The sequence below is a fragment of the Balaenoptera borealis genome, assembly GCF_965194805.1.
Source record: "Balaenoptera borealis genome assembly, chromosome: 1".
Classification (NCBI taxonomy): domain Eukaryota; kingdom Metazoa; phylum Chordata; class Mammalia; order Artiodactyla; family Balaenopteridae; genus Balaenoptera; species Balaenoptera borealis.
In genome coordinates, this window is record NC_138860.1 from 15,354,034 (window position 1) to 15,367,100 (window position 13,067).

Genomic DNA, 13,067 nt, shown 5'->3' on the forward strand with positions numbered 1-13,067 from the left:
GATGCCAGAATATATAACTCATTTAGTAAAAACACTTGGTCAGCTTTTATTCAGAAAATCAGTTCATCATCTGAATATTTGGCATTGTGTGGATGATCAACTCAAGTTTCTCTTTCTCTAGAATATAAAATGTATTCTTGCTTTTCTTGTTTTTTTTTTTCAGTTGTTAAAAGGGGATTTACTTCAAGTTGAGAAATTAAATAAAAGTAAGTCTCAGTTATGAAATGTCTGATTGGCTGGCATTCATCTAAAGGGTCACTCCCAAATACAGCAACACAAATATGCCACATAATTTTAAATAAACTAAATAGTTATATCTCTATTAGATAATGATATAAATGCAACAAAGGTGTTGGAGATTAATTTTTTAGAAGTCCTGACTGAGAAGCAAAGAGGAATCACCTGATATGGCATAAAAAGAAAACCTTCGTGTACTGAAAATGTAACACGTTGCTCTCTTACCTGGTTGACACTGATTACACCTTCTTCCTTGACGATGCGGCAAACATAGGCACTGGCCACTGATTGGGTCACAAATGGTCCCAGGTAATGTCCCCAAGGGGTCACACTCACACATCTGGCAGCCTTGAAAATTGCCAACGGTCAGATGGTACCTGTGAGGCTCACACTGATTACAGCGAAGACCTGTTACTCCTAATTTGCAGAGACACCGTCCTGTTGATTTGTCACACAGCAGAGAGCCATTTACTGTCCCAGCCTTATCACAGTTACAAGGCAGACAGAGGAAAGAATTGTTTTGCTGTAGGTAGAAGTATCCCTCCAAACATTCACTGCACCGTCTCCCTCCAACATTGGGATTACAGATGCACTGTCCTGTCCGAGCATCACAGACGGTCCCAGACCGGGACCCAGCTACGTCGCAGTCACAGGCCTTACAACCGGTGGTGTCCAGTCCATAAAAATGTTCTCTGCAGGTATCACACTGAAGTCCTTTGACTTCTTGTTTGCACTCACACTGCCCAGAAAGAGGATTGCAGAGTTTGTTCACTGAGCCGTGGAGGTTACACTGGCAGGGCTCACAGCCATCGTCATTAACACTTCGGAGAAATTTAAATCCAAAATCGCAATGATCACATCTAAGCCCTAAAGAGAAAAATGTGTTTAAAAAGGTAAAGATGTGAAAACAACTGCATTCAAGCTTTCAAGATAGCTGTAGCACAAACAATGCTACTGTCCACATTTAATACAGGCACAATAAAATGTTGAGTGAATTTTTTCACAAGTAATGCCAAAGAGGGCTGATCATATACTCAAAACACGATGGCAATACTTGCACTCACATACCACTTTATTTTTGCAATGTGCTCTATAAAATTTTATTCATTACTTAATGCAAATAGAAATGCTTAATGGATATATTGCTTCTGTTGCACACACTGGAACTCTTTTCCTCTTTAACAAATATCAGAACTATTATTTTAAAATTATTTAACTATATTAAAACCATTATTCTTAGTTATTTCATAGTAACGAAGTATGTTCATTTAAAAGTTGAGAGTGAAATACATTTTCAAAGCCATACAGAAGAATTGCATATTACCACATAAGTAATTTTCCTAGAAATCAGCATCCTCCCAAAATGTTTAATAAATGTTAAGCTATAACTATTTTTATGATAACAGTACGCATACTTACTTCTGAATCTCACACAATTAAATAATTAATATAAATAAAAGTTATCCAGAGCAACTGTATCTCAATGCTTTTATACACTCCTATATTTTATCATTTTCAATTAATATAAATTATGCTCTCCTTGGCTCATAAAGCAATCACATTGCTTGTCATATTGTGTGATTCAGAACATACCTCTTTAAACACTAAGTAAATTCTGCTGTTTACATTACTTCTACTTAAAGGAGTACAAACATATGTACATTTTACATACAGAGAAAAATGTTTTATCACCTACACTTAAATCTGACAACTTTGTTTTGTTTCAAAAAAGAGTGTTACCAGGGAAAGGAATAAAAAAAATTGAATAGTAAATGTTGAGAGGCAAAATACTTTCTTTAGCTAGTCTTCACATATCCATGAATTTAAATAAGTGACTATGTGAGGTTGAATCTATTGAAACATTATTTCAAGCTATAATAGCATTAAAAAAATTAGTCGTGAAATAACAGTCAAAAACACACTCAGGAAACCATATGCAGAAAAGCATTTCCTAAACTGGAAGGAAACGCGTAATATATATATGGATAAAAATTCAAGAACTCCAATGGAAGGCAAGTTCTTTAACAGTGATGAATGACTCACCTAAGGCATATCATTTAATTTCAATAAGGAAAATAAAAAAGGACCACTATTGCTGCAAATTTTAAAAATAACTGTATTGTTAACAAGAATTATGACTCATTTTGAACTATTAAAATTGGTCTACATGGATTCACATCATATCAGTTTTAAAAATATGCGCAGTGCTTATTTGAATATGCCATACATATTCCTGACAGGTAATCTATTCCTAACGATACTCAGGAAGGCCTACAGGGCATCACACTCGGTGTTAAAAAGTACAGGCGAGTTAGCACACTTGGCATTTAATTCACATTCTTCTCCCTTTTTATTCTAGATGAATGACCTACTTTAATAAAATTATTGGTGCTAATGTATTTTACTGGTGATAGAATCATTAGTAAGCTTTAACAGTTTTGTTAAATCTAACAGTTTGCTTTCTGAAGCACATACAACATACACTTGTATTTTCTGTTGGTTTTTTAATCATATGAACAAGGTAAAATTGAATAAGGTTACTTGCTAGTCCCATTAGGAAAAGAAATATATATACATATCAAGTTTACATTTCTATTAAAAAATACTGTATGTGCAGAAATAACCCTAGAGATAGTAATATCAAACTGATGATTTCATCTTCAAAAAGTATGTATTTATATTTTCCTGCAGAAAACTACCTGGATCAACCAGTAACACAGGTAAATGGCAGGGAGGCCATAACAAATTCTGAGTAAATAGTAAAGTTTGATTCTTTGATCCTTCCTTAAGCTCTGGAATCTAACTACCACAGGAAAGATTTTATTGATACAGAGCTGTAACCATTTGATTGTCCCTAAAGCCCTTTCTTTAAATTTTGTTTTCACAGCTTGAATTTAAAGTGTATTTTATATCAAAGAACAAAGCATGCTGTATGGATTGAACTTGGAGGACTTCATTCAATATCACAGATAAACTTATACAAAAGTGTGCTTCTATTTATAATTTAGTTATTCTTTTCTTTTTGTCCCTGAAAAGTTAGCTTTTGTATGCTTAAAATGCATAAGGGCAAGTTTTGGTAAAGATTTTGATTTAATCTTCTTTAAACCAGAGAAATCTTGTGTAAACCATAAATTGTGTAATACTATAAATCTTGTGTAATACCATGAATATGTGCAAGCCCATATTCTTTTTTATTAAATTAAATGAAATGCTTGTCTAGCTGAATTGTACAAAACGATGTATGCATACCAACATATATAAAAGATAAAGAATTAGCTTTAGTGTTATATCACAGATATGAAAATGTTACTCCAAATGATATGTTCGTATGTTTGTGTATATGCACGTTTGCGGGCGTGTGTGTGTGTGTGTGTGTGTGTGTGTGTGTGTGTGTGTGTGTGTGTGTCTGCCAGGCATGTTTTGATTATTATAAGGTTCAGGTCAGTGTTAGAAAAACCATGGAAGACTTGGTGTCTTGAATGACAATAGAAAGGTAAAGGTCTTTTTTAAACTTCCTATATGAACCAAGACGTGTTCAGTTACAGTCCAAGACTCACTTTATCTGGAAACTTTCCTCTCATAATATTCTCATATATCAAAATTTCAAAGTGCATTATGTACATAGTGCATTTCAGGCACTTGATAAATTTTGTCCTTATATGGCTGTGGTTCCCCTCAAAAATGTTGGATGTAATAAATTACTATAATCAAATCTAATTTCTGAAAAATACCTGTGGGAGTAACAAACAAAAAAAGCACGTCTTGTATAAAAAAATGATAAATAACACCAAAGGTAGCTGTTTATTATAATCAGCTTGGTGCTGAATTACAAAATTAAAATTATGTGGCCCTTTATAACTAACCCTAGCAATATACATGATCTGTGGAATTATGTTGACTTATTTTGCATTTCATAGGAACAGTTCAAAGAAATATAATAGAAAAAAATGGAAAGATTTATCACAAAGGACCCTGCAGCACAGAATATTTTGAAAAAAAAAATCCATTTATTTTGGTCTATTAAGAAAACTAGCATGGAAATGATTTGCTTAGAACTCATTAAGTGTAAACCATTTTGAAAAAGTGCTAATTTTCTAAAAGAAACATCTATGCAGTAAGCAAATTATATTTTTCTATGACTTATTAGTATGGGACCATGTGAACTAATGCATCTACGGAATAAAGAAACTTCTAAAGGGTTGATTAAACTAAGCTTCAAGCTGTAGTTTGAGAGAATTATTAATTTAGTCATTTTTTAGACAGTTAATTTCATCCAAAAATTTTTTTTTTCCCAGCCTGCCTTGAGCAAGGAAATTTGCTTTACTCTTCAGTGAAGAAATCAAACAGAGGATTTTATTCCAGATGGTAATAGAGATGTGACTGCAAACTTTTGCATTACACATACCAATAACGTTTGCTTTGCACTTGCACTGGCCTGAATTTGGGTGACAGGTAATATCTCCATCCACTGTCCCAGAGGCATTACAGTTGCACGGAATGCAGCCATCAAGATCCCGCTCTTGTAGGTTGTAGAATCCGTTCTGGCACTGATTGCACTGTCTGCCAGACACATGTCTCTTACAATTACACTGGCCTCCGATCTAGAGAAGATACAACATTTTGTAGGATGATGAACGTATCTATTTTTAGATAATTTGCTCATTAGGTACAAGACAGAGAGGGCAGGGAGGGAAAAAAACTTTAAATGTGAAACAGACAAGAAGGTAATAAGGTATTTCCCCTCCTGACACAGAAACATGGGAGAGCTTCAGCCGGGTGAATATATAGAACTGAATGGAAATAAACCCCATAGAAGTCAGTAGTGTATGACTAAAAGGGAAGTGGAATTAAGCCTTAAGCACCATATAAAGAAATCAAAATATAGTCATGGGGAGACTGAAAATAGAAAAGGGCCAGCCGGTAATTTAGTCTTCAATCTCCACCTCTCTGTTTCATTCCTCTAATTTACTCCTCGATCCAAACTTGTTCTGCGCATGCCCGGTGCTTCAACTGAGGAAGACTCTTTCTATAATAATATCATCCCACCAAGGTTTTAACAATGTTTAAAACAAAGTTCTTAATAGTATCCATTTATGCCTCCTGATAATGACCCTAATAACATTTTTTTACACAACTCTACTCTTAGGAATATTTCAGCATATTTATGGTTCATTTATATTATGAATTAATCACGTCAAGTATATTTAACTGACTTACATTGTGGTAAAAAATGCAAAAAAGTTACTTGTTTTAGAGCACTGTGAACTAAAATAACAGCTGAACAAAGGAGAATTTTTCCTCTTCAAGCTGCTGTTTGAGAATGAAAATACATAGACTATATAATGCGTATCTACTCTATGCATAGATAATGCTATGTTGGTTAAAGAAAGAGCTAAAACCTTTCACTAGGGAATATATACATATAACACGTGAAATAAATCTGAGAAATTCAATAATAACTTCGGACTTTCACAAGAGATGTGAATACAGACATCAGATCTCTCATAAAGTCACTGGCCTCTCTCCCCATGATTTCCTTCCACTCAGACTGAATCCAGCATGCCACATTTGGAGGCAAGGTTATCACAAAGGGAAGTTACCTACCTGTGGAAAGACACGGTCTGATTTACCTTTAATCTCAGGGATATCCAAAAATATCACATGAGGTTGGGATTCAGTAACAAAGAGATAGAGAAGGGTTTTTTAATTAAATAGTGGTTAAAAATCTATCACTGCCTCATTTTTCCTCATCTAGAAAATAGGAACTCACTGGAATCATTATTTAAGGGTAAGATAATTGATACAAAATGTCTAGTACTCTGAAAAATAAAGGTTTATACATGCACGATGGAGTTGTAGACAATAATGCACGTCAATATCAAAGACACATATAGGTCAGAAAGATATGCAAGGACTGAGACTTGCCCCATAGTGTCTGGCTTTGTTTCACACCCACACTCTTACCCCGCCCCGTGGAAACCAGATTATGACTCAAAACAGGTATTTGATTTGGTCTGCAAAAATAAATGGCATTTATTGACGGGTATGAGTTACTTAAAGCCATGAACATCGAATAGACCTCTGATTACATACTTATAACACTTCAAGTCCATTACCATTTAATGAATCCCCTATTTTTTTTGCTCTTGTTTCACGTATATTAGTCTTGTTCTCCACATGGCAAGCACCTTCAGGAATTGGACATACTTTATATTTCTCTCAAAGAATAACCTTGCATACGCCCCACATGTAAAGAGTACTCTTTCAAAAATCTAGAGCAAGAAAGAGTGAAAAGGCTAACGAGAAATAAAGGTGTACTCTGTGCTAAAACTTTATCTTCTATTTATTTTGTTATATTCTTATGCAAATATAAGGCATGTATCACCTGGAGCTTCCCTTCCTCTTGAAATCTAGATAAGATTGCCTGGAATCCTCATTCCACTCCTGTTGAAGGACAAAAGTTCTCCTTCAGTTTTTAAAACTTCTTTGTGTACTGATATTCTCATGGCCATCCTGACTCTAAATTTCTGCTTCTTCCATTCGGGAATCTTCCTGCCACCTGAGAGCTCTGCCCTGTATCATTCTAGACATGAAACTTGAAATTTCAGAAGAGGAGCTCTCATTTTTAAAAAAGCAATACATTTTACTAAAGATTTGGGGTGAAAGAAGAGTGAGAACTTTACTTTGCAATTTATAATATCTATTTAGTTTCCCTACAACTAGACATCGCCAAAGGCTTCTGCACCCCAGTTAGTCACCATTTAACTGTCTTGTCTCTCCCTACTCCTCACTCCTCCCTAATGTGTGTCTACTTTTCCTCTTTACACCTAACTCTTAGTCATCTTTTACATAGATCATCTAAAAAGTGTTCATTATTGCCTTGATTTTTGTAACACTTTGGTCTTATGGGGTAATTTTTTCAATAAAATGAAATATCTCCATATGGGAAACTCGGCTGCAAATAAGATAACACAACTTTACTCTTACTTCATTAACCTAAATGTTTGCATAATGCATATAGCCTATAATTTCTCCATATTAGCAATAGCTTAAAATGTGGTTTAAAAGTAAATGATAAAACGCTTTATAGTTTATAAATGAGTTCATTGTAATCAGTTTCTCAAAATTCACCTGAAAATACATGTTCACTTCTGTACAACTCACTGTAGATTCTCTCCCTTTTATGTGAGGGAATATAAATCTATTCACACTCTAAGACCAATTCTTGTCCACCAAGAAGTAGAGAGAAGAGTGTGACTTCCTCCCTTTAAAAGTACACTTCCCAAAAGTCAGATACAACACTTTTCTGTTTCCATGCTATCTGATAGAATACCTCTAACACTAACCCTCGGTTGACTTATTTGATTTTATCTGGCCAATAGTAAGTCAGCAAATATGATGCAAGCAGAAGTTTGAAATATTTGCAGACTTGGAGTTGATTCTCTCTAGCTGGGCTTGGAACCCTGAGACCACCTTATAAACAGGCTCAAGCTATCCTGTTGGAGGATTTGAGGACATGTGGAAGAGAATTAGAAGCCCCAGCTAATAGCCTCTCCTATCACCCCAGTTAACCTTCTGCTTGACAACCACTAGACACGTGAGTGAGGCCTTCCTGGATCATCTAACTGCCAGCTGACAAGCTAGCTAACCGCATAAATGAAAGAGCTCAGGCACGATCAGCCAAGCCTGCCCAGACCACCGCTGAGCCAAACCGTAAAATTCTAAACCAAGTAAATGGTTTTCGTTGTTTTAAGCCACCATTTTAGAGGTGAAAGTTAACAGAAACAATACCACTGATCAGAACTCAAATTACATTTCTATACATAACTGCCAGGGAGGCTGAGAAATGTAGTTTATTCTCTATGATCGCATGGCCAAATAATATTGAAATTTCTATTAGTAATGTAGAAGGAAAACAAATAATGAGGTACAGTTACTGTTTGTAACAACAAACAAACATGTTCATACTTTAAGCCAGAGAAATTTTCCAGCTCTTTAAGGCTTAAAACACAATCTTGGTTTTGTAAGTTTTGGTCTTGCATGCTTTCAGTCACATGAACAATGAGGGAAAAGGGATGCCCCTATGAGCTCTAGTTAGAAACTCGAAAATAATTTTGATTAGCCTGGCTTGGGTCATTTCTTTTCTTTTTTCTAGTTTCTTAAGGGGAAAGGTTTTTCTCTGAATTTTTTTCTTTTCTAATATAGACAATTTAGTGCTTTTAATATCTTACTAAGGACTGCTATATCAGCAGCCCATAGTTTTGATATGTTGTGTTTTCATTTTCATTCAGTTCAGAATACTTTCTAATTTCCCTTTCATTTCCTATTTGACCCTTAGGTTATTTAGATGTGTGTTATTTAGTTTCCAAATATTTAGGGATATTCCAGAGATTACTCTGTTATTGATTTCCAATTTTATTTAATGATTATGATCAGATAACACACTTTACATGACTTGAATTCTTTTAAATTTATTGAGGCTTGTTTTATGGTCCAGAATTTGATTCATTTTGATAGATGCTTTGTGTAGACTAGAAAAATATGTGTATTCTGCTGCTGTTGAGTGCTCTATAAACGTCAATTAAGTCAAGTTGGTTGACAGTGCTGTTTTAACCTCTATACTTATGATTTTCTGTCAATTTGTTCTATTAATTATTGAGAAAGGGGTATTGAAATTTTTGCCTACAATCTCGGATTTTTGTATTTCTCCTTTCATTTCTATCAGTTTTTGACTTGTATAGCTGCACAGACTCTGTGGTTTGGTACATAAATGTTAAGAATTTATGTACCAAACCCTTTTGATGAATTGACCTGTTTTGCAATGTGACCATCTTTACCCCGGGAAACACTTTTACTTTAAAATCTATATTTTCTGATATTAATAAAGTCACCCCAGCTTTCTTAGGATTAGTAATTGCATAGTATATCTTTAATCATCCTTTATTTTTAACCTATGTGTGTCTTATATTTGAAATGTATTTCCTGTAGGCAGCATATAATCCTTTGGCAGGGTCTTATTTTTTTTTATCCAGTCTTCCAATCTCTGAATTTTAAATGGAGTATCTAGAACATTTAAATTTAATGTGATTATTGACATGGCTAGTTTTAAATCCATCATCCTCCTATTTTCCTTATATTTGTTTCAACTGTTTGTGTTCCTCATTTCTGCCTGCTTTTCTATTATTTTAAATTTTCTAGATTCCATTTTATCTTACTTTCAGTTTATTAGCTACAGCACATTGTTTTATTATTTTTAGTGGTCTCTTTGAAGTCTATGGTGTATATCTTTATCACAGTCTACCTTGAAGTGATTACATTTAGTAATAAGAACCGTACGATATTATAGTTCATTTTCTCTCTTCTAACATTGTGCTATTGTTGTCATACATTTTAATTGTAAATGTATTACAAACATTTTAATACAGCATTATTGCTTTTGTTTAAATTGCCAATTATTTTTAAAGAGAATTAAATAATCAGATAAATCTTACATAATTACCCATGTAGCTACTCTCTCTGGAGCTCTTCAGTTCTTTGTGTAAATTCATGTTTACATCTGGTATCATTATACTTCTGGCTGAAGGATTTCTTTTTAACATTTCTTATAGTGCATGCAGGTCTGCTTGTGATGAATTCTTTCATTTTTATATATTGTAAAAAATTTCTACTTTCCCTTTATCTTGGAGAGATATTTTTGCTAGGTATAGAATTCTATGTACACCATTTTTTTTATTTCTGTGTTTTAAGTATGTTGCGTCACCATCTTTTTGCTTGCGTTATTTTTAATAGGAAACTCTCATTATCTTAATGGTTTTTCCTCCATATATAATTTATCTATTTCCTCTGGCCGCTTTAATATTTTATCTTTATCATTAAAGAGAAAATTATCACTAGTTTGAAGCAATTCAATTATGATGTGCTTTTTGCAGTTTTCTTCATGTTTCTTCTTCTTGGCTTTTCTTGAGTTTCTTGGGTTGGTGGTTTTCTTTGGTTTTCATTACACAGTATTTAGAATTTTTCAGTCATTATTTCTTCAAATTTTTTTCTGTCTCTATCTTCTCTCTTCCTCTTCTTTGGGCACTCCAGTTATACATATATCACAACTCCTGAAGTAGTCTCACAGCTCACTGATGTTGTTTCAATTTTTCTAAATTATATTTTCTCTATATGTTTAATTTTAGATGGTTTATATTGTTATGACTTCAAGTTCATTACTCTTTTCTCCAATGTATAAGTACCATTAATCCCATCCAATTTATTTCCATTTTACACATTGTAGCTTTCCTCTCTAGATTTTTGATTTGTATCCTATTCGTACCTTTTATGTCTCTATGCAACTTTTTGAACATCTAGAACATAGTTACAATATCTGTTTCAAGGTACCTGCCTGGTAATTCTAACATCTGTTTTAGTTCTGGGTCACTTTTGATTGATTGATTTTTGTCCTCATTATAGATTTTATTTTCCTGCTTCTTTGCATGCCTGGTAATTTTTTTTTTTTTTTTTTTTTATCATTGGGTGCTAGATTTTGTGGACTTTCTCTTTTTGGGTGCTAGATATTTTAGTGTTCCTATAAATATTCCTGAGCTTTGTCCTGGGATGCAGTTAAGTTACTTAGAAACAGTTAGTTCCTTTGGGTCTTGCTCTTAAGATTTATTAGGTGGTCCTGGAGCAGTGATTAGTCTAGGACTATTCTCTACTATTGAGGCAAGATACTTCTGTGTACTCTATTGGATATCCTGTGACTCATGAGGTTTTTCTAGTTTGGCTAGTGGAAACAGGCACTATTCACAGCCTTGCATGAGTGCTCAGCACCATTACATTTAATTCTTTCAGGTTGTTCTTTCCCCAGCCTTACACACATGCAATAATTAATAGTCAGCTGAGTACTTAAGAAAGATACTCTATAGAGCTCTGGGATTATCTCTCTGTGCTGCTCTCTCTGCAAACTCTAGCCACTTTGGACTCCCCACACTGTCAGCTCCACCTCTTCAACTCAGAGAATCCCCTGAGCTCCACCTCCCACTCTGTTCTTTGGCTTGGAAATTCTCTCAAGGTAAAAAGCCAGAAGATTAAGCATGTGCCTATTTCCTCTTTTCCTGATATTTTACTAAAATAGGAATTTTAAAAATTGTAATCCATAATTTTAATGATTAATTTTAAAAATTATAATCCATAATTTTAATGATTAGAGAGAACAATAGAGAACAAATAAATTTTCCCAAAAAGTTTCAAAGACAGCAAATGGAAGGAAGAAATATAAATGAATATTGACAATACTCTCAACTAGTCAGAAGCTACAATATGGGTGCCAGGTGAGTTGTATTTCTAAAACAAGAAAACTGATTTTTTCTACAGAAAGGAAAACCTTAGCCTTAAGGTTCTGAAAGCCTTAAGATTTACAAGTGATAAAACACTGAAAAAAGCAGGATAAGTTCTGAAATCAGAACAATGGCTCTCACCTGGGGGTGATTTTTCTCCCCAGAGGACTTTTAGCAGTGGCTGGGGACTTTCTGGTTGTCACAATTGGGAGAGGGGGTTCTATACCATCTGGTGGGTTGAGGCCAGGGACGCTGCTAAACATCCTACAATATACAGAACAGTTCCCCACAACAAGGAATTATCCAGCCAGAAATACCAATCATGCTGTGGTTGAGAATCCTGAATTAGAAGAGCTCTACAAAACAAGTATTTAGAGTTCCAATTCCCTTTTTAATCCTACACAGCCAGGTACACTTCTATTCCATGGTGATATTGGTCTTATTGCCAAAAAAAATTAAGATAACCAGCTCCATTGTATTAGACCATCAGCAGTCGGTGAACAGATGAGGTATAGGACAGAAATTGGAGGATTAAGTGAGAGTGTATGTACACCCTCACCCCTTGCCACCATTCCACTTCTCCTACACTGCTTCTAGAAAGCCAGGAGCCAGACTTATTTTCCATTTAAGAGGAAACTGGCAGAGAAAAGCTACAGAGATAAGATCTCTAGAGCTGATACCTGGGACTCTGACCACTGCAAAGAAAAGCTTTCTTGCTGTTTGTACACACAAGAGCAAAGTACAGCTTGGAAGCCTTTTGCCAGTTTATTATAGAATAGAGCAGGCAGCAAAATTTCCAACATGAAAAACAGGGACCAAGAAAAAAAAAAAGGAGAAGAAATAATAATCTATAAGGGAAAGAAGGAATGCAGAGAAGAGAAATATAAAAAGTCATCAACCAATAACAAATAAAACACTGCTATAACTATTATCCCCAGAAAGTTATGGTAAAAGTTGCATTAATTTAAAAACATAGAATGGGACTTCCCTGGTGGCGCAGTGGTTAAGAATCCGCCTGCCAATGCAGGGGACACGGGTTTGATCCCTGGTCCTGGAAGATCCCACATGCCATGGAGCAACTAAGCCCATGCACCACAACTACAGAGCCTGTGCTCTAGAGCTCGCGAGCCACAACTACTGAGCCCGCGTGCCACAACTACTGAAGCCCATGCACCTACAGCCTGTGCTCCACAACAAGAGAAGCCACCACAATAAGAAGCCCGCACACCACAACGAAGAGTAGCCCCTGCTCGCCGCAACTAGAGAAAGCCCACACACAGCAAGGAAGACCCAACGCAACCAAAAACAAATCAATAAAAATAAATAAATTTATTAAAAAATAATAATAAAAAATAAAAACATAGAACAGAAAAAGTCTTAGGAAACAACCTGTGAAGGAAAGAACTATTGAATATTAAAAATACAATAGGCAAAATAAAAATCTCAATAAAAAGACTGTAAGATAAAGTTAAGAAAATTCTTCAGAAAGAATAAAAATAATAATAGAAG

General features: G+C 34.7%; 1 protein-coding gene across 1 annotated transcript in view; it reads right to left on the minus strand.

Moving 5' to 3' along the window:
* USH2A (usherin) overlaps positions 1-13,067 on the minus strand; it is a 783,103-nt gene that overhangs the window by 617,181 nt on the left and 152,855 nt on the right. Inside the window, exons 11-12 of the mRNA XM_082362477.1 lie at positions 4,643-4,838; positions 463-1,104 (exon numbers count right to left, since the gene is read on the minus strand). Of these exons, the coding sequence (XP_082218603.1) occupies positions 463-1,104; positions 4,643-4,838 (838 nt within the window). The remainder of the gene's footprint in view (positions 1-462; positions 1,105-4,642; positions 4,839-13,067) is intronic.